Genomic DNA, 22,897 nt, shown 5'->3' with positions numbered 1-22,897 from the left:
CCCCCAGAGGCTGGCAGAGGCAGGGAAGAGTCTCCCCAGGGCCTCCAGGGAGTGTGGCCCCGCCAACACCCTGATGTTGGCCAAGGGATGTGGATGGCAGGCTTCTGGCTTTCACAACTGTGAGACAGTACACTTCTGCCTTAAGGAACAAAGTTTGTGATAACTTGCGCCAGCAGCCACAGGAGGGAGCGAACAGACCCCCTTTGTCTCCCTGACTGCGTTTGGTCGTTTTCCTTCTTCTGCAGCCCCTGAGCACGGCACGCTCACGCCTGCACAGGGAGCCCGTGCAGCTGGCAGGGCCTCCACCAGAAAAGGAATCACTGCTTCAAGGGAAGCTTTCCTGACGACCCTCCCCCAAGAGCACCCTGCGTGCGCTCTCTTCTGTCTTCCTGGCCTGTCTCCCCAGCACGACTCACCACCTGCCAGATCTGAGGAGCTGTCTCTGGCTTTCTCACCCACGATGACAGGGACTTTGTTTGCCATCTCTTCAGCAGCTGAGCTTGCTACACAGTAGGTGCTCAGTAAATACTGGAATAAATGACGGAAACTCAGTGAACTAACAAGCTTCATAGTATCACTGAGAGTCATCACTGTTCAGCAAACAGTCGGGATGGGAGGAGGGGAACACAGCACACTTTTGCTTCCGAGTCTGTGTCCTCCTGGGAGACAGTGCATGCTAGGAACAAGCACATCACAGAGAGAGGGTCAGTGTTCCCTGGTTATGCAAGATCCTTAACTATGACTCAGAGAATTCCAAGTGGAGCCCTTTCTGTGCAGGTTAAGAGCTCAGACAGGTCAGAACAGCAACCATCTGATAGAACTTTTGGTAATAATGGAAATAATTCATACCTACACTATCCAATAGGGTTGCTACTAATGATGGCTTCTGAGTACTTGAAATGTATTGAATGCAACTGAAGAACTCAATTTTTAATTGTCATTTAATATAAATTAATTTAAATGTAAATACCCTCCAATGCTACCTTTCTTTCTAGAACCTTTGCAATCCCCCCCTTCTCCCTGCTGCCTTGTCTTCTCAACCTGGGTGATCTCACTCACTTGCATGGCTTCACCTGTCACTGTGAAGTGTAGGTCAAGGTGTGACTTCCAAAATAGCTCCAGGCCTACATTTTCACGTGGGGGCCCAGCTGATGTCCAGCAGGGGCCTGAACGCAGACCCCTCATCTCCTTTCAAAGCCTGCCCACACTGACTACAATTCAGAGAGAGGCGGTCCTCTTGCACATTTTCCTTCCACACCCCCAACTCCATGTCCAATCACGCGCAAGCACCCCGACAACTCACACACCCACCGCTTCCCTTGCAGTCTCATCCACTGCATGCCTTACTCCTCTTAGGGAAACTCTATTTCTACTGTGCTTGAATTCTTCTCTCCTGTACCCTCTTGATTCTATTTATCTTACAAGTGACTGCCAGGCTGATTTTCCTGAAGGGCACCCTCTCTTTCCCTTGCTTAATGCTTCGGTGCCTAACCCTCTGACTTGAGTCGTCAAGAACATCTGACGTTCCCGAGAAGTCATCGTATTTCTTCCTGCCTAGTGAACAGGTCATTTAGCACTTCTGCTCTAAGTTCAATCATGCTAACGCCATAGCATCAGCCTTCTAAGATGCGTGCATCCTTCAAATTCCCTTGGTCCTTATTCTCTACTTCAAAACCTCATTACAAGTCCTTTGTTTCACTTCACCTCTAATTCTTTTTTGAAAGATCAGAAATATAAACTCAGCATGCTCTGCTCTGCCTGAAATTCAATGTCAAACAAAACATGGTCTTGGCCCACCTCACGTGTCTCCCCCAACCCGACACAAGCAGACCGCACCGTGCACCCTTCCCCCGACGCCTGCCGCCGCTGTCCCGCGCACACTGCTCCCTGCACCTCCAGCACAGTCCCTCTTCCCTACCTTCACGTGTCCTTTGGCATCTCAGGTTGTAAATCCAACGTATCTTTCATAAACTTAAAACACAAAAGCCCAGTCTCTTCTGATTTTCACAATACAATGCACACTACCTGCTGCATACCTTCTGCCCTACTCACGTTAAAGCCCCAGACTTCCCTGACTCTAGGTCCCTCTGGCCTTCCTGTCTCACTGTGGGGGTGACCCAGGCTCCTGAACACAGGTCCCTACAACACGGAGACTTAGCCCTAAGGCTGTAGGATGCTCCTTCCCCATGCCTCGCCACCAACAGGACCCCAGTACAGCAACAGGGCACGATTACAAGAAGGCATCTGCAGGAGGGAGATGAGCTCAGGAGTCATCAGGGAGGCCTGGACACCACAGAGGGCCCCAAGCACACCAGAGGAACCTGAAGGCCCCGACACTCACACCAAGCATTAAACAGTGTAGTTAAACGAGTTGAGTGGACACGTAAGCCTTCCACAAAAGGCCTCTTCACTTCAGTTCCCATTACCCAACACATTATACTCAACTTTTAACAAAAAATTACAAAGCAGGCTAAAACGCAAGAAAAAAGTCTGAAGAGATAAAACAGGCATCAGGACCACTTACATACGGCACAGATTCTGGAATTACAGAATTTAAAGTAATTATGATTAACATGCTCAGGGCTCTAACGAGAAAGGGAGGCCACATGTAAGAACAGATGCACAGTGTAAGCAGAAGGACGAGAAGAAATCAAAAACTGTTACAGAAATAATGTGTTTCATGGGCTCATCGGCAGACTGGACACAGCCAAAGAGAGATCACTGACCTTGAAGACGAGCCGCCAGAATCTGGGCGTCAAAGAGAAAGAGAATGAAAACAAAGGAACAAAACACCCACAACATGCAATGACGGCGGGAGAATTTTCATAACGGCCAAGCACATCAAACAAAAGTGGAAACAGTTGATAAATAAGAGTATAACAGGATACCCTATTTTGGAGTATCAGAAGGAAAAGAGAGACAGAAAGGAGCAGAAGAGACATTTGAAATAATAATGGCCGAGGATCTTCCAAGATTAATAAGACACCAAAACACAGATCTGGGACACTCAGGAAACAGCAGTAGGATAAATACCAAAAAATAACATCCATGTATGTCACACTCAAACTGAAGAAAACGAACAATGGAGAGAGAATCCTGCACAAAGCTGGGGATGGGGTTGGTGAAGGTTCTGAGTACAGAGACAGAAATTACTGCAGACTTCTCATCATACACAAGCAGGCAACAGCAGAGAGAATCAAGTCTCACTGACAGAAAGGAAAAAGCCCCACCAACCTAGAATTCTACATCCCAGTGATATTATCCTTCAATAGCGAAGGAGAAATAAAGACTTTCCTAGGCAGAGAAAAACTGAGGGGCTTCACCTCCAGAATACCTGCCCTGAAAGGAACAGTAGAAGAGGTTGTTCTTCAGAAGGAAGAAAACTCAGGCCCGCATACTGGAGGAGTGTCCAAATGAATGAATGAACGAAGGCAACACAAAATTTCTCACTCTTAGTCTACTGGGTGACGACAGAGTCTAGTTCCGTGAAATGAAGGACGGTAGGGTCTCAAGGGATGGGAAGGAAGAATTGAGACATTCTGTTAAACTTACCTGCACTATACGGAAAGCTGTATAATGCTTGTGGAGTTAAGGGAGAGATGAACTAGAAACTCAGAATTAACATATACACACCACTATATATAAAATAGATAAACAAAGACCTATGTACAGCACACAGAACTCTACTCAACACTCTGTAATAATATAAATAGGAAAATAATCTAAAAGAGTAGACATATGCATATATAACTGAGCCACCTTGCTGGATACCTGAAAGTAATACAACACTGTAAATCAACTCTACTTCAATGTAAAATAACAGCTTTTTATAAACTGGAAAAAAAAAAAGGGGTTTATTGCATACTAGATCAACCACCAAAAGAATATTACAGAACACCCCTAGAAAATATAGTATTAGGAAATGAGTTCACAGAAAAAAAATTATATAAAAATTCAAAGTAAAAATGCTGAAGCTGGAAAAATTTAACAACTAAAATCCTAAGACTATTCATGAAAACAACAAAGCACCGGCTGATGAATGTGGCAGGCACTGCTCTGAACCATTCACATGCACTAGTCTAGCTATTTCTGAGAATTGTCATTCCTGTTACTGAATGAAGAAACCAGCAGGGAGATGAAATTCCTTGCTCAATGATGCAAGGTGAGAGGTGGAGCTCAAGCTATACCCAGGCAGTCAGTCGGCTTCTACATGCACATGCTACAGCAGTAACTGCCAGTTAAAGGGAGTCAGTGGTCGAATCACATGAATTCATTCTGAATAAGCTTTTTCTCAGATTCACATTAAAATTCACTAACAATGCCATTACATATTTCATGGACTAAAGTTCCAGTGATATTATATCTTTAAAAAAATCACATGCCAATGATTAAACTAAAAATACATTATTTGAGTTAAAAAATTTTAACAGATGTGTGCATGTTCAGTTCAGTTGCTCAGTCATGTCCGACTCTTTGTGACCCCATGAATTGCAGCATACCAGGCCTCCCTGTCCATCACCAACTCCCGGAGTTTACCCAAACTCATGTGCATTGAATTGGTGATGCCATCCAGCCATCTCATCCTCTGTCGGCCCCTTCTCCTCCTGCCCCCAATCCCTCCCAGCATCAGAATCTTTTCCAATGAGTCAACTCTTCGCATGAGGTGGCCAAAGTACTGGAGTTTCAGCTTCAGCATCAGTCCTTCCAAAGAACACCCAGGACTGATCTCCTTTAGAATAGACTGGTTGGATCTCCTTGCAGTCCAAGGGACTCTCAAGAGTCTTCTCCAACACCACAGTTCAAAAGCATCAATTCTTTAGCACTCAGCTTTCTTCACAGTCCAACTCTCATATCCATACATGACTACTGGAAAAACCATAGCCTTGACTAGACAGACCTTTGTTGGCAAAGTAATGTCTCTGCTTTTGAATATGCTATCTAGGTTGGTCATAACTTTCCTTCCAAGGAGTAAGCATCTTTTAATTTCATGGCTGCAGTCACCATCTGCAGTGTGCATGAGGTGTATGCAATAAAAAATTATACTACTGTTGTACTTCTTAAAAATCCAAATAGAACTGGGTTACCTATTTACAATGTATACAGTAAAGGGTACCATTTCAGCATTTTTGTTGATTTAGTAATGATGCATATTTAGCAATGAATGGTTATGTAAAGCCATTACCTTTATCCAATTTTCTGGCTCTAGACAACTTTTCTTGTGATCTCCTTTTCAGTTCTTGGACTGGAATACAAGCCAGCGCTTTCTCCTGGAGAGCAAGGTTCTCATAGACCAGTACATGCTGAATGTTGGACCGAAGAACTTTTAGAATGACTGAATTGTCAGCAACCTAACAGAAAGAAAACAATGAAATTAGCTTTTCTTCATATGCTATAAAAATAATATAATAAAAAATACTGGTTCTATGAGTTTATAGATAAAGGAATGTACAGATTCACTGAAATATAATAATTATACTGAAAACCTTTACAAAATTAGTACTAGAAGATAGCCACATCTGTATCACAGTCTAAGATATGTCTATATTTTCATTTGAATAGATGTTACTGAGGATGTATTTAAACAGGGAAATGTTGAACTCTTGACCACAGCTTGGATCAAGATAGCACTCTGAGCAGTGCTTCTGCCTGCTCTTTCCACTTCAAGTCCCGATAAATATAATTTTTTCCTTTATATACAGTATTAGCTAAGGAGGACTGATCTCAAGGGATCAGGAATTTTGAGAAATTCCTGAAAGAAGAAAGGCAGGTACAAATGGACAAAAGGAACAAACAATGGCAATATGCCATCTAGAGAAAGTGGTAATAAAACTAAACAAAGTTCTGAAAATAATCCCGAGGAGGGATGGGTGGGAGGCTTCACAGAGCTGGAGGGGGTCTTGGAGTAAATGTCAGGCAGGCTGCCAGGTTCTGCAGCAGGGACAGCTCAACACTGTGGTCACTCCTTCTCCACAAAAAAGGGGTATCTCTGAGCAGTGAGGGTGGACGACCAGGTTTATAAAGGAAAGAGGTGTCCCAGCTCAGAACCCGTGCTGGTCTGGCACAGCCCACCTGGTGGCATGTCCTGCCCTCCCCCTCAGTCATCAGGACCAGACGCACTGCTCACCAACAGGCTAGCAGGAGCTCTCAGATCCCTGTGAGCCCCCAACACCCAGCACTGCTGGGACGGAGCACTGGGGTCAACAGCAGCAGAAGGAACGCTGCAGCAAGGGCAGCAAATGCAGAAGAGACTAGAAGACGCCCACCCTTGGAGGCTCAAGGGTGCACTCGAGCCACAGAAAGGCACCTACAGACCTTGGAAACTAAAAACTTCAACACTGAAATGAAGAAGAAAGCACAGGTGGTGCGTCAAGCAGCAAGCCAAACACCGTGTGCGATCAATCAATTAGAAGACTGAGAAGAGGCGTTTTCTGATAATACGGTACAAAAGGACAAAGACACTAAGGATACATTCAGAACTTCCCAAATCCAGCTAACAGGAAATATCTAGAAACTAGAGTAGAAAAAAATGGAAGAGAAACACTTCTCAAAGAAATAATGGGGAATTTCCGAGGGTTAAAGAGCGAGCCAGTATGAACGGGGTGTGGGGGGAACAAAGACTAAACTAATACTGACATTTTGTAACAATGGTAAAGATAAAAACAAAATACTAAAAGCCTTCAATGATATCAGACATCTCACTGGAAACAGTGAAGCAAAATCTCTGAAATATTGAGGGAAAATGAGAACATACAATGCATAGCCAGGTAAACTAATTACAAAGAAGAGCAAAACAACACATTTTCTGATCTGTAACAATGCAGAAAATACATCACTCCCAAATCCTATAAAAAATTATTATAAAAGTTACTGTCTCCCCAAAACATAATAGAACCAATGTAAATAAATAGAACACCATAGAGTAGAACCCAGGATAAAAGCAGCAGAAGTGAGTTAAATAAAAACTAAACAAACTAGTAAAACTTAAGTTCTGTTTGCTATAAATAAATAATTAAAAAGCAAAATCACATAAGACAGGTGGCAGGGATGGGAACAGATGCTAGAAAAATAGAAAATAATGTTTGCATTAAAAAATTTAAGACAGTAATTAGAAGACTAAAAGAGGATATTTAATTTTCTAACTTTTGGAGGGAAAATAATGGAATAAAACTTGATCCATTTAAACAAAAATAGAAGAAAAAAGAAAAAACAAGGACATACAAAACACAAAATGTCAGAAATAAGTTTAAACATATTAGAACTACCATAAATAGGAATGGATTAAATGTGTATAGAAAAAGGCAGAAATAGGCTAATTTAAAAATACCAAATACTGACTATAATGTCAATATACGAAGCACTGGGCATGTGTGCACAAAACAGACAATCACTCTATGGTCTAAGGGGGAAAGACACTGAACAAATAATGACAGAATCTTCACATTAAGCCAACACATTTTGTGTGTTTGTGTGTAAATGTATTAGATGATAGAAAAATGATAGAGGCCAAGCCAGACAAGGGCATTATCCTCACAGGATAATGAGTCTATGGACATAGAAACAAATATTGCTACAACAATGCCAATTTACTCGAATATTTAAAGAGTCTTTATGATCTGTTAGATACGGGGGATGTAACGGCTAGTTTATTCATATGTATGGGAAGAGCTATAAAGCAAACACAGGAACAGTGTAACTGCCTGACAGGGGCTCTAATGAGACCTCCCTGGAGAAGTGATACTGTAATAAAATACGAAGGATGAGAAGCAGCTGGTGACCAGGGAAGGGAGAAGACCATTCCTGTGAAGAGGGGATAACGTGCAGGTAGGTAGCTAGGGAGCATGCCAAGGGGGGGGATCAGACAGAAAGTCAGGGTGTCTGGAGCGCAGCGCACCAAGCAGGCAGCTGGGCTGGGTGGCAGCCAGGTCTTCCCTGTCTCTTCCCGCTGTACGGAGAGCTGTCTGAGACCTAAGGAGCAAGGGAGTAAAACGGCCAGCTTCATGTTCTCCAAGCTTCCAGCTGAGGTAGTGAGAAAGCAGGTCTCAGGAGACCCACAGGGGAACCACTGCTGAGCTCTGAGGGAGCAGAGGCTTGAACCAGGAGGGGACCGAGGTGGTAGAAAAGTGAATGGATTCAGAATCACAGAGGAAGTGAATCAACAGGTCCCACTGACTGAACCATGCAGTCAAGGGATGACCCACAGATTTTCAGTAAGAGCAACTGGGTCAATGGTCGAACCACTTAAAAGAGGAGGGAAAAAACCAGGAAATGGTCAATTGAGCTGAAAAGTATGGATGGTCAAGTAAAAGTGAACCCAAAAAAGTCCACTAAATTTAGGGGCACGGAGACCAGCGATGATCTCAGTAATAAATTCTGCAACAGGCCTTGGTCCTCCGCCCGCGCCCGCCGGAGCCTGTCCGCATCGACTGACCAGAGTCCGCGATTCAACACTCTGAGCCCGTCTGGACGGCCCCAATCCCAGCTTTCTATCCTTTGAAAACGCTAAGAATAATGTCCCTGCATCAGTTTTTACTGGAGCCAATCACCTGTCATGCCTGGAACAGGGATTGTACCCAGATCGCCCTTAGCCCCAATAATCACAAGGTCCACATCTATAAGAACGGGGGCCAGTGGGTGAAAGCCCATGAACTCAAGGAACACAATGGACACATCACAGGTATCGACTGGGCTCCCAAGAGTGACTGTATCGTCACTTGCGGGGCCGACCGCAACGCTTACGTGTGGAGTCAGAAGGATGGTATCTGGAAGCCAAACCTGGTGATCCTGAGAATTAACCGGGCGGCCACTTTCGTCAAGTGGTCCCCACTAGAGAACAAGTTTGCTGTGGGCAGTGGAGCACGACTCATCTCTGTCTGTTACTTTGAGTCTGAAAATGACTGGTGGGTGAGCAAGCACATTAAAAAACCCATCCGCTCCACGGTCCTCAGCTTGGATTGGCATCCCAACAACGTCTTGCTGGCCGCGGGATCCTGTGACTTCAAATGCAGAGTGTTTTCTGCTTACATTAAAGAAGTGGATGAGAAGCCAGCCAGCACGCCCTGGGGCAGCAAGATGCCTTTCAGTCAGCTGATGTCCGAGTTTGGGGGCAGCAGCACCGGCGGCTGGGTGCGTGGGGTCAGCTTCTCGGCCAGTAGCAGCCGACTGGCCTGGGTCAGCCATGACAGCACCGTGTCCGTTGCCGACGCCTCAAAAAGCGTCCAGGTCTCAACTCTGAAGACAGAGTTCCTGCCCCTCCTGAGTGTGTCGTTCGTCTCAGAGGACAGCGTCGTGGCTGCTGGCCACGATTGCTGCCCCGTGCTCTTTAACTACGACGACCGCGGCTGCTTGACCTTCGTCTCCAAGCTGGACATCCCCAAACAGAGCATCCAGCGCAACATATCGGCCATGGAGCGCTTCCGCAACATGGACAAGCGGGCCATGACCGAGGACCGCAACACGGCCCTGGAGACGCTGCACCAGAACAGCATTACTCAAGTGTCTATTTACAAGGTGGACAAGCAAGATTGTCGCAAGTTCTGCACTACCGGCATCGACGGGGCCATGACCATTTGGGATTTCAAGACCTTAGAGTCTTCCATCCAGGGTCTTCGGATAATGTGAAGCTGAGCGAGCCTCCAGATCCAGCATGAGGACAGACCGGCTGTGCTGGGGCAGCACTGCCATGTCACGGGGAGGGGAGCCCGCCGCCAGGAAACACTGAAGACGCACATGGCGCAAACCTCGTGGTGTGTTTTGTTTGAATATAATTGGTGAAAGTGTTGGTTATTTTTAAAGCAGCAGTGATTTGGGTTTTGTTTGGGGGGTTGTTTCGTTTTGTAATTTCATTCCATTCTTGACCAAAGCTTCTCTTTAAGTAGTTTATTATGGAACGTTGTCAACACTAACTTAAAGGAAGGGGTGGGGAGGTATGTAAATTGTCTGCTAAAAAAAAATAAAAAATAAAAACACTGAATATGTAAATAAACAAACAAACAAACAAATAAATAAATTCTGCAACAGTGTTAATAAGGAAAATGAAGCGTAGGAGACTCAGCGGTTTAAGTGGTGTCCCAAGATGGTCCAGGAGCTGTACAAAGTGGTCTGCGGGAATACAGACAGAAAATATTACAACTGCTATTTATATCATTTGTGCCCCCAAATTACGCTAAGTTATTACAACATTGAGCATGTGGATCAGTGATGGCCCCTCCCCAGCTACAGAAGCCGTCCCGAGGGAAGAAAGTCCCACAGAGTGGAGGGTACCCAGGGGCATACTCACTCCTACTTTTGGTCTCACCATACTACAAGCTTCTGCAGTTCAAATGTGCCTGGTTCAGTGGCTTTGCAGATTATATTATGTAGTTTTTACTAAATTAACCCTCAACCTGACTTAAAAAGGATTTCAAAGACCTAAAGACTTAAAAAGGATTTCAAAGCAATAAGGCTAATACTTACGTAAGAATGTGTGGAGTGTGTACAAGAAGAAACGGTAGGACTAATGGACTAATGTGTCTTTTTTTCAGTATGAGCCCCTTCAAGAGCCAAACTTTAATGTGAAAAGAGATCACAGTCTCCTCAGATCTGATAAAGTGTCCCAAATTCAAAATTATCAAAAGAGCATTTAAAATATAGACTTAGGTCTACATTCGTTGAATGATAATGTTAAATCATTCTTTTAAATTAAAAATACTACTTATTTCCTATCTCCTCTTTTGTTGTTGCTCAACCGCTAAGTCATGTCCAGCTCTGAGACCCCGTAGACTGTAGCCCGCCAGGCTCCTCTGTCCTCTGCTATCTCTCAAAGAGTTTGCTCAGATTTGTGTCCATCGAGTTTGTGGTGCTATCTAACCATTTCATCCTCTGCTGCTCCTGTACACTGCTTTATAATGTATCCAGTACAATGGCACACTAATCTAAGTATACAATTTAGAAACAACTAAATATATATTGAGAGGACACGCTCAGCAATATTTTGCTGAAGGGGCACATAAAGTGTGGAAACCTGCTAGACAAACATGAGGAGTAAAGACAGGGGTGGCTACTGGGGACTCCCCCTGAAACTTGCAGTGAAGAGGAAATGAGAAATACAGGAAGGCACGATCTAGCGATATTTGTGTGCTGGCTTGTGTCTAAGAGCTTACAGGAAATGCTTGTAACCACTGACCTGTTTGTGAAGAATGCATGTTTCCAAGTTCCCTCTCTCCTGGTTCAGCCAGTCTGGGGTTTGCCTAGGAATACTGCATACCCAGGCTATTCTAACAACAATGGTCCAAACTTAGATGAAAACTGGCCTAAAGCAATGTTTCAAAGCCACTGAGAAGAATCTCCAAGAAAAGGGGCAGGTCACGACTGCACAGCCCACCTGTGACCCCGCAGAGAGTGGAGGAGAGGAACACAGGTACAGAGGAGGGGCTGGCCTTCAGCAGCTGCAGACACACTTACTCCAGCAGCAGATGAACGAAGAGCTGGGGCAGACCTGGGGGCGGGAAACCCAGGGCACTCACAGCAGGAAGAGCAAGTCCTACCAGAACTGACCCAGAAGCAAGTGGAACGTGTCCATTCTTACTTTATTTATTGTTCATTGGAGAATAACTGCTTTCCATTTCCATTTGAGAGAATTCCTATAAAGATGAGACCTTTATGGTTGTTTTTTTTTTTTTTTTCCTTTTCACAAGCAGAGTTTTGTTTGCTGGGAAGGTAAGAACTCAGCCAAAGAATTTTTATTTTCAATTTAGTATTTTTTGCTCTGGAAATTACCCCCTTCACTGTGGTATTTAATGGCATGAAAACGATCTTGAACAATAAAGGTTATTTTCTTGCCTTATTTCTTTGGCACAATGCCAAAGAAAAAACGTCATAAAAATAGCAGTTTGCTGATTGCACAGCAATTATAGCAGCTGGGTAACCATGTACATAAGGCAATAGTTAACTGCTTAACGGTTAAAGTTATTTGGGGTACAAATGGGAGTTTAAAATGTGAAATCTGTCTGTTTTAGATTAAAAAGATTTTTTCCTTTACTAATCACACTTGGATTTCAATTATTTGGTTTCTGATGAAAGACCTTTAAGACTCTATAAGAAAACAAGTACAATGTGTATTTCTGTCAAACCACATGATAAAGGCAGAGGAAGCTGGATCAGCAAGTTTACTTTCTTAGTAAAGGACAGGCTTCCCAAGCCCATTAGTCCTCTTTCTGCCTTTTTACAGCCCTCTGCGTCCATGGCTTTTACATTTAGAACCTGCTTTTTAAATTCAGAAGTTCTGTTTAATGCATTTTTAATGATATCTAAAATCAATTTGTGACTTAAAGAGAAATTTCTTACAAAAACCACTTTATTCTATATTTAACATTAATAAATGTTGCAAAAAATTTTTCAGGAAATACTAAATCATATAAATAATAAGAAATCATTAAAATTTCACTACTCAAAATATCAGACTGTGTACAGCTTTCCAGAACTTTAAAAAATACACATATTTATGTATGAGCATTTTTAACAAGAAAAACAGAAATATTCACATATATATAACATATATTGTTTAATTTTGGAATTTTTTACCTTTTTTCCTATATAGTAATAATCTTCATGTCAAAATATACCACATCATCCTTTTTAATGGACATGAAGAACGTCAATTTAAAGATGTGTGATAATTTCAACAACTGCCTATTGAAAGGTATGTAGATGTAGCTCCCTCTTGAGAATGGTTAATAATAAACTGAACATTTAAATCCTCTGTCCAGATAGGAAATAGGAGCAGAGATTTCTTCTCTTAAAAAGACTGCATATAAGACAACTAAGATGTTGTCTTACGAGATTCAATTAGTTTAAAGTCAACTGGGACTCCTTTGGTGGTCCGGAGGTTACGAGTTCACCCGGCAATGCGGGGGGAAGCCAGTTCAGGTCTTGGTTCAGGAAGATTCCACATGCTGCAGGGCGACTAAGCTTGAGCACTGCAACAAGAGAAGCCACCACAACGCAAAGCTCGCACACCACAATGAAGAGCGGCCCCTGCTTGCCATTAGCAGAGAAAGGCTGCGCACAGCAACAAAGACCCAGTGCAGCCAAAAATAAATAAAATTTAAAAAAAGGAAACAGTCTTAAAAAAAAAAAATCAATTAACTCATAGGTGCACAGCCAGGGGAAGAAGCCGGCAGGTCAGCCAGGAAGCTGTGCCTCTCTGTGGGCTCCCACTATCTTAGGCATGCACTTCAAGCTTTTGCAAGTCTGACTTAACTATTTAACACCCTCAAGGTGCAATAAATCCAACTCTGATGTGGATATTAGAGAAGGGTTTTGAATATAATAAACAGAATTGGTGCCAATTAAAAAATATAAACAGAAGAGAGAGGACAAAAGATGGCAGAGAAAGACATGGGCTTAGTCCCTTCTCATGAAAACACCAAAATCACAACTGCTGAACAACCATCAATAAAGCAAACTGGAACCTATGAAAAAAGATGTTCTACTTCCAAAAACAAAGAAAATGCCAAAACAAGATGGCAGGAGGGACGCTTTCACAATATAATCAAACCCCTACTTCCCTGGGTGGGGGGCACCCACAAACTGGAAAATATTGCAGAGATTCCCCCACAGGAATGAGAATCCTGAGCCCCATGTCATGCTCCTCAGCCTAGGAGTTTGGCCTTGGAAGGAGAAGCCCCCAGAGCATCTGGCTTTGAAGGTCAGCAGGGCTTGAGTGTAGAGGCTCGACAGGACTGGGGGGGCACAGACTCCACTCCTGGAGGGCACACAAGGTCTCATGTGCCCTGGGACCTGGGGCAAAGCAGCGACTCTACAGGAGCTTTGGCCAGACCTACCTGCTGGTTTAGGAAGGTCTCCTAGGGAGGTGGGGGTCGACTCTGGCCTACCGTGGAGGTGAGGACACTGGTGACGGAGGTACTGGGGAATATTCATTTGACGTGAGCTCTCCGGAAGGCAGCCATTACAACACCAAGACCTGGCCTGAGTGAGCAGGCTGCAGGCTCCAGGGCTGGGGCACCACAAGCCAAACAAGCAGCCGGGCAGGAGCACAGCCCCATCCATCAGGAGGCAGGCTGCCTGACCCCACAGCTGCCTCTAAATACACAGAGGCCAAGACACAAGCTTTGTCCACCAGAAGGCAAAGACCTAGCAACACTCACCATTGGGCAGTCTCCAGTCCATCCCACCAAGAAGGCTGCACAAGCCCCTGGACCAAACTCACCCACCAGAAACAAGAATTACAATCCTGCAGCTTAAGGAACAGAGACCACAAATAAACAAAGTTAGACAAAATGAGATGGCACGGAAATATATTCCAGAAGAAGAAACAAGATAAAATCCCAGAACTAAGTGAGGCACAGATAGACAATCTGCCTCAAAAATAATTCAGGGTAATGATACTTAAAATGATCCAAGATCTCAGAAAAAAATAAAGGCACAGATCAAGAAGATATAAGTCATGTTTAACAATAACCTAGAAGAACTAAAGAACAAATAACAGTGATGAACAACATGCTAACTGAAATGAAAAATACATTGGAAGGAATAGCAGAATAACTGAGGCAGAAGAATGAGTAAGTGAGCTGGAAGACAGAATGGGGGAAATCACTGCCACAAAGGAAAAGAAAGAAAAAGGAATGAAAGAAAGCAAGGACAGTCTGAGAGACCCCTGGGACATTAAACGCATCAACATTCTCATTATAGGGACCCAAGGAGGAGGAGAGAGAAAGGACCTGAGAAAATGTGTGAAGAGAGTTGGAAACATCCCACACATGAACGGAAACAGTCGCCCAGTCAAGGAGCTCAGGGCCCCGGGCAGGATAAGGCTGAGGAGGAGCATGCTGGGATGCAGTCAGGCAACTTACAGAAAGCCACCAGGGAAAAGCAACAAGTAGCATACAAAAGAACTCCCATAAGGTTATCAGCTGATTTCTCAGGAGGAACTCCACAGGCCAGAAGGGAGCGGCACCCTGTATTTAAAGGGATAAAGGGAAGAACCTACAGCCAAGAAGACTCTATTCAGCAAGGCTCTTGTTCAGATTTGATGGAGAAATCAAAAGTTTTACAAACAAGCAAAAGCTAAGAGAATTCCGCCTCACTGGACTACCTTTGCCACAAATGCTAAAGGAACTTCTCTAAGCGGAAAAGGGAAAGCCACAGCTAGAAACAGGAAAATGATCAGTGAAAAACCTCACCAGTAAAGGCAACCATACAGTCAAGATCAGAAATCACCCCCCCGGCCCCACCACAAGGAGGAGAGCACAAACACATCTGAAATTCAAAGCTGAGCAACTTACAACAATCTTGTTCATATACACAGAAGGCTATATTAAAACCCCACCGTAACTGAAAACCGAAAATACATGACAGACACCCACAACCAAGAATAAATAACCCAACACAACACTAAAGGCCAGTCATCAAACCACAAGAGAACATAAGAGGAAAAGAAGGAAAAAAGCCTACAAAAACAAATGCAGAACAATTAACAAAATGGCAATAAGAATATACTATTAATAATTACCTTAAATGCGAATGGACTATATGCGCTAATGAAAAGACACAGACTGGGTGAACGGATACGAAAACAAGATCTGGCATATATGCTGCTTACAAGAAACCCACCTCAGATGCAGGGACACATATAGACCGAAAGTGAGAGGAGGGAAAACGATATTCCATGCAGATGGAAATCAAAAGAAAACTGAAGCAGCAATATTCACATCGGACAAAACAGACTTTAAAATAAAGATTGTTAGAAGAGATAAAGAAGGACAGCATATAAAAATCAACAGATCAAAGATGACAGAACAATTGTAAATATATATGCGCCCAATACAGGAGCACCTCATTATATAAGGCAAATGCTTACAGCCATGAAAGGAGAAACAGAGCAACACAGTGACAGTGGGAGACTCTTAACGCCCCAGTTTCATTAGCCAACAGGTCATCCAGACAGAAAATCAACAAGGAAACACAGGTCTTAAATGACACATCCAACCAGACTTACTGGATGTTTACAGAGCAGTCCATGTGAAAGCAGCAGAATACACATTCTTTTCAAGTGAACATAAAACATTCTCCAGGACAAATCATAGGCTGGGCCACAGAGAATCTCAGTAAATTTAAGAAAACTGAAATCATATCAAGCGTCTTTTCTGATCACAATGCTATGAGATTAGAAATAAACAAGAAAAACACTGTAAATAATACAAACATGTGGAGAGTAAGCAATATGCTACTAAACAGCCAGTGGGTCGCTGAGGAAATTAAAAAATATTTAGAGACAAATGAAAACAAAAGCATAATGATCCAAACCCTATGGGATGCAGCAAAAGCAGTTCTAAGAGGGCACTTTATAGCAATATAATCTTACTCAGGGAGCAAGAAAAATCTCAATAAGCTTACACCTAAAGCAACTAGAAGAACACACAAAACCCAAAGTCACTAGAAGGAAACAAAGCATAAAGATCAGAGCAGAAATAAATGAAATAGAAACAAACAACAGAAAAGAACAATGGTTCTTTGAAAAGATAAAAATTTATAAACCTTTATCCAGACTCATCAAGGAAAAAAGGGAGAGGGCTCAAATCAAAAAATCAGAAATGAAAAAGAAGTTACAACAGATACCACTGAAATACAAAGGATCATAAGAGACTACTATATGCAAATAAAATGGACAACCTGGAATAAATGAACAGATCCTTTAAAAGGTACAATCTCCCAAGACTGAACTAGGAAGAGACAGAAAATATTAACAGGCCAATCACAAGTACTGTAACTGAAACCGTGATTTAAAAACTCCCAACAAGAGTTCAGGACTAGATGGCTTCAAAGGAGAATTCTATCAAACATTTAGAAAAGAGTTAATACCTATATTTCTAAAACTATTCCAAAAAATTGCAGAGGAAGGAATACTTCCAAACTCATTCTATAAGGCCACCATCACCCTGATTACCAAAACCAAAGATTACACACACACGTTAAAGGCCGACATCACTATGAATGAACAGATGCAAAAATCATCAACATACTAGCAATCTGAACCCAACAACACATTAAAAAGATTATACAACATGATCAAGTGGGATTTATCCCAGGGATGCAAAGATTTTTCACTATCTGGAAATTAATCAGTATGATACATCACAACAACAAACTGAATAAAAACCATACGATCATCTCAAGAGATGCAGAAAAAGCTTTTGCAAAGACTCAACATTTAAGATAAAATCTCCAGAAAGTGAGTATACAGGGAACATGTCTCAACATAAAAAAGACCATATATGACAAACCTCCAGCTAACGTTTTACTCAATGGTGAAAATCTGAAAGCACTTCCTCTAAGATCAGGAACAAGACAAGGGTGTCCACTCTTGCCACTATTTCTCAACAAAGTTCTGGAAGTCCTAGCCACAGCAATCAGAGAAGAAAAACAAATAAAAGAAACCCAAGTTTGAAAAGTAGGAGGAAAACTTCGACAGGAAAAGTCACTGTTGGCAGATGAAATACCACTACACATAGAAAATCCTAAAGATGCTACCAGAAAATGACCAGATTTCATCAATGAATTTGGTAAAGTTGCAGGATACAAAATTGATACACAGAAATCTACACAATTCTATATACTAACAACAAAAGATAAGAAGGAGAAATTAAGGAAATAATCCCATTTACCATTGTATCTAAAAGAATAAAATACCAAGGAATAAACCTACCTAAGGAGGCAAAAGTCCTATGACTCAGAAAACTATAAGATGCTTAAAAAAAAAAAAATGAAGATGACGTAGACAGAAATATATACTATGTTCTTGGATTGGAAGAATCAATACTATCAAAATAACTACTCAAAGCAATTTACAGATTCAACCCAATCCCTATCAAATTACCTACCAATGGAAGTTTTCATAGTACTAGAACAAAAAAAAATTTTTAATTTATATAGAAACACAATGACCCCAAATAGCCAAAGCAATCTTGAGGAAGAAAAATGGAGCTGGAGAATCAGGTCCCCGATTTCTGACTATACTACAAAGTGACACTAATCAAGACAGATGGTCCTGGCACAAAAACAGAAATACAGACCAAGGGAACAGGAGAGAAAGCTCAGAAACAAAGCCACAGTATAACATACAAAGAAGAAAAGACAGTCTCCTCAATAAGCAGTGCTGGGAAAAATGGAGAGCTACACATAAAAGAATAAAACAAGAACATTTTGTAACACCATTAACAAAAATAAACTCAAAATGGACTAAAGACCTCAATTTAAGTGACACTATAAAACTCTTAGAGGAAAACATAGAACATCCTTTGCCATAAACTGTAGCAAATATCTTTTTGGATCTACATACTAATGAAAATTTTAAAAAATAAACAAATGAGACCTAATTAAACTTAAAAGCTCTTGCACAGAAAAGGAAACCATGAACCATAAACAATGGGAGAATATATTTGTAAAGGAAAAGCCCAATAAAAGATTAATCTTCAAAACATAAACAGCTCGTGTAGATCATAAAAAACAACAACAACACAAACAACCCAATTAAAAAATACACACAATACCTAAATAGACATTTCCCCAAAGAAAACATACAGATATCCAGAAAGCACATGAAAACATGCTCAAGAATGCTAATTATTAGAGAAATGCAAATCAAAACTAAAAATGAGGTATCATCTCACACTGGTCAGAATGGCCATCGTCAAAGTTGACAAAGAACAAATGTGGAGAAAAGGGAACCCTCCTACCCTGGTCTGTGGGCATGTAAATTGGTGCAAATGCTGTGGAGAACAGCATGGGTGAGTTAGTGATGGTCTCTCAGTCGCGTCTGACTCTTTGCGACCGCGTGGACTGTAGCCCACCAGGCTCCCCTGTCCATGGGATTCTCCAGGCAAGAATACTGGAGTGGGCTGCCATGCCCTCCTCCGGGAGAACAGCACAGAGAACTACTGTAAGATCCAGCAATCTTGCTCTTGGGTATACGTCTGAAGAAAACCATAATTCAAAAAGATACAAACCTCCCAGTGTTCACTGCAGCACTATTTACAACAGCCGAGACGTGGAAGCAATCTAAATGCCCGTCAATGGAGGAATGGATAAAGAACATGCCATTCGTCTGTCCATGAGATTCCCCGGGCAAGAAAAATGGAGCCAGTTACCATTTCCTACTCCAAGGGATCTTCCTGACCCAGGGATCAAACCCAAGTCTCCTCCACTGGCAGGTGGATTCTTTACCACTGAGCCACCAGAGGAGACTAAAAAAGCCATTAACAAGTATCAATGAGAACACTGACCAATTAGAACCTTCACACTCTGCTGGTCAGAATGCAGGATGCTGTAACAGCTCTGGAAAACAGTTTGCACTTTCTTAAAACATTAAACATAAAAGTTGGGATATAACTCAGTGGCTTCACTTCTAGGAATCTACACAAGAGAAGTGAAAACATATGTCCACACAAAGCCTGGTCTGTGGACATTTGCAGCAATACTGCCCACTAACAAGGCCAATAGGGCAAACCCAAATGCTCTCCAGAAAATACTGTTCAGCAATGAACAGGAAGAAAATACTGATACAGCCTGCAATATGGATCAGCTTCAGAAACTAACTAAAAGAAGCCTGAGGCAGAAGAATACACAGTGCATAATTCCATTTACATAAAATATCCAGAAAAAGCAGCAAGATAAGTTTCTAAGTAAACTACTGACATTGAGCACCAATATATTCCAGTATTTTACATCTTACAACATCAGTGACTATCACGTCACCTTCTATTTCAAAATTTTTACTTGATACAGTTTCAATCAGAGAAATATTCTATTAGTTAAGAAGCTCATCAGTGCCCAGCACATATCTAGTTTATATGCAGTTAAATGCTTTGTTAATCTCTCTCCTGCTATTTGACTTGGTCCATTTTAATTCAGTTAATATCTGCACTCAAAATGAGAAAGGCAGGAGAACATAACTGTCAAACTCTGTTTGAAAATCCCATGGCCTGAGGGGCCTGGTAGCCTACAGTCCACGGGGTCACAATGAGTTGGACACGACTGGGTGACTTCACTTTCACTTTCCCTTGTTTCATTTCTTTTTCATTTATTTCTGCTTGGATCTTTGTGATTTCTTTCCTTCTTCTAATTTTGGGGGTTTTTGTTCTTTTCAGTTGTTTTAGGTGTGAAGTTAGGCTGCCTGTTCCACATTTTTCTTGTTTCTTGAGGTGGGATTGTATTGTCATAAACCTCCCTCTTACAGCTGCTTTTGCTGCCTCCCGTAGGTTTGGAGTTGTTGTATTTTCATTGTTTTCAAACTCTGCAGTATAGCCATTAACAGTGATGGAGCTTAAGTAACAAAATACTTTTAAAAACAGTGTGTTTCAGCGATCCATAGAACTAGGAGTTGGCTATAAAAAACAAGACTCATTCTAGGGCTTTTCTGGTAGCTCAGTGGTAAAGAATCTGCCTGCTAATGCCAGAGACATGGGTTTGATCCCCGGTCTGGGAAGATCCGTGTGCCACAACTACTGAAGCCCGTGCACCCGAGAGCTAGTGCTCCACGTGAGAAACCACGGTGATGAGCAGCCCCTGTTCCACAACTAGAGAGCGGCCCCTGCTCACCATGACTGGAGAGCGGCCTGCACAGCAACAAAGACCCAGCACAGCCAAAAATGCATAAATAAAATTATATATATATATATAAAAGATTCATTCTGATTTCTCCCAACTCCCTTAAGAAACACAGGAAAACATACTATATCCCAGGAACTAGAGAAATAAGAGTAAATATACAACAGCTTTCTAAGAGCATATGTGTTTGAAGTTCACTGCTTCTAAACTATGCATTGGTTTTGACAATAGAATGTCATTTTGTTCTCAGTGTAGTATCCATACGTTTTCTGGCAATTAGCAGAGTTCTAAAGACCTCAAACTATAACTGAATTTTGAAGTTAAGAATTTTAAAAAAAGGAAAGAGGTTAAAGAAGGTTCAGAAAATTTGAATGGATTTTCTGAGCCAGAACACTTGTAAAAAAGAAAGTCAAACTAGTCCAGCAAAGAGCTATTTTGTAAAATAAAATATCTTCCTGTATTTTATGTTTTTCTAAGATGGTCAATAGTGCATTTTAAACTGTAATATTGAGACTCAAAACAAAAGATTAAAAGATATATTTCACACTTTAATTAGAAAACTCATAAGATGCTAAAAACCAAGGAAGAAGTTAAGCATGCTTCTATACCTGTATCAACCTTAACTGCAAAACTGATGAAGACCCCAGTTACCCCAAATGTAACGAATGACATGCTTTAATCCTGTACGTGACTCCTGTTTAACGTATATTAACATACACACAAAGAAGTACAGAACTCGTAAGTAAAGAGACACTTATCCAGTTATGTATTCAACACTTTGTCACTGGTAAGATGTGCAAACAAAGAGTGGAAATCAGTGTTCTAAGGACTGGACTAACTAGGGTTACTATTCTGTCACACTGGAGATGGGTGGTCCCTCTTTTCTGTTACTTATGATAACTCTGTGCTAAACGTAGCAGCTGAGATACTTTATAGAAAGAATTATTGTTACCAACGGAGAAGGCGATGGCACCCCACTCCAGTACTCTTGCCTGAAAAATCCCACGGATGGAGGAGCCTGGTAGGCTGCAGTCCGTGGGGTCACTAAGAATCGGACACGACTGAGCGACTTCACCTTCACTTTTCACTTTCATGCATTGGAGAAGAAAATGGCAACCCACTCCAGTGCTCTTGCCTGGAGAATCCCAGGGACGAGGGAGCCTGGTGGGCTGCTGTCTATGGGGTCACACAGAATCGGATGCGACTGAAGCGACTTAACAGCAGCAGCAGCAGCCTTGTTACCAAGGGCAAATTTTTAAGCCCTTCACAGTTTATTAAGCTTTCACACATGCCGTATCACCTGACTCCCACAACCACTTAATATCACTACTAGTTAATTCAATACTACACAGTAACTGCTTCTTGGAAGCACTCATCAACAAAATTATGTTTATTATTATAAATAAATATTAGCTGTGAAGCTAATGAGAGGGGAAAATATTATAAAGACTTAAAGGTTAACCTAAGTCAACTGAGGCATAAAAGAATATGCTTTAGAAGAGTCATCTTCTTGAAAAAAAGAGTTGGGAAACCACTCATCAGGAATTATATAAAAGGACAGTCTCTACCCTGTCTCTTTCTCTGTCGGCCCCTACCACCTTTATTCTTTATTTTTCAGAGACAAGCTTAGGACACTCCTAGCCCACACTAAGGGGTGACTGCCATCACCTGACTACCAGGGAAGTTAGGTTAAAGGCTCTGGAATTATTCAGCTGGAGAAAAAGAGATTTAACAACTGACTCTATATGTAAGGTTCTATTGTATTGAGGAAAGTGACAAGGTGTTTTACAAAATTAAAACAGGACATGAGTTTAAGTTGGCTACTGACAAAAGTACTACAGAAAAATCATGACAATTTTTCTGACAAAAATTTTTATGAAAATTTATGAGTAAAATGCTTAAAGACTTCTATTAAAAAGGATTTTTGTAAGCAGGATAATTTCCTATTAAATGAAGTCATCTAAGTAAAGCTTCTGCTATTTCAACACTGAAAAGAACAAGTCAAGGAAGGGTTAACTCTAACATACCATTGGAGCCACTGGGGGTCTGGATGCCTGCCCTTCACTGTTCCCTGGAGGCTGGGTCACCCCATCAGGGTGCAAAGACGGTGCTGTAGGAAGCTGGGAGCTGGGTGCAAGGTGCTGAGATAATTCTGTTTTATGGCTCTTCTCTGATCCATCCAATCTGCTACTTCTCTCTATGGCAATCAGGTCACGGATTTTTTGCAGCTGCTCCACTGAAGCTTTTTTAGGGAAGATAAGATGTGTTTCTCCCTGGAGTTTAAAAAAATTACGAA

At 41.9% G+C, this 22,897-nt stretch overlaps 1 protein-coding gene and 1 pseudogene across 3 annotated transcripts in view; one reads left to right on the top strand and one right to left on the bottom strand.

Moving 5' to 3' along the window:
- Positions 1-22,897, bottom strand: part of NGLY1 (N-glycanase 1) — a 61,181-nt gene that overhangs the window by 24,585 nt on the left and 13,699 nt on the right. For all 3 annotated transcript variants that reach the window (XM_069572808.1, XM_069572807.1, XM_069572809.1), the window contains 2 exons: positions 22,629-22,874; positions 5,183-5,348 (listed from right to left, as the gene is read on the bottom strand). In XM_069572808.1, coding sequence (XP_069428909.1) covers positions 5,183-5,348; positions 22,629-22,874 — 412 coding nt within the window. The remainder of the gene's footprint in view (positions 1-5,182; positions 5,349-22,628; positions 22,875-22,897) is intronic.
- LOC138430778 (actin-related protein 2/3 complex subunit 1A pseudogene) lies at positions 8,474-9,645 on the top strand (annotated as a pseudogene).

The sequence above is a fragment of the Ovis canadensis genome, chromosome 26, assembly GCF_042477335.2.
Source record: "Ovis canadensis isolate MfBH-ARS-UI-01 breed Bighorn chromosome 26, ARS-UI_OviCan_v2, whole genome shotgun sequence".
In the NCBI taxonomy this organism is placed as follows: Eukaryota; Metazoa; Chordata; class Mammalia; order Artiodactyla; family Bovidae; genus Ovis; species Ovis canadensis.
The sequence above is the reverse complement of the archived record's forward strand: the minus strand, read 5'-3'. Positions and strand labels throughout refer to the sequence as shown.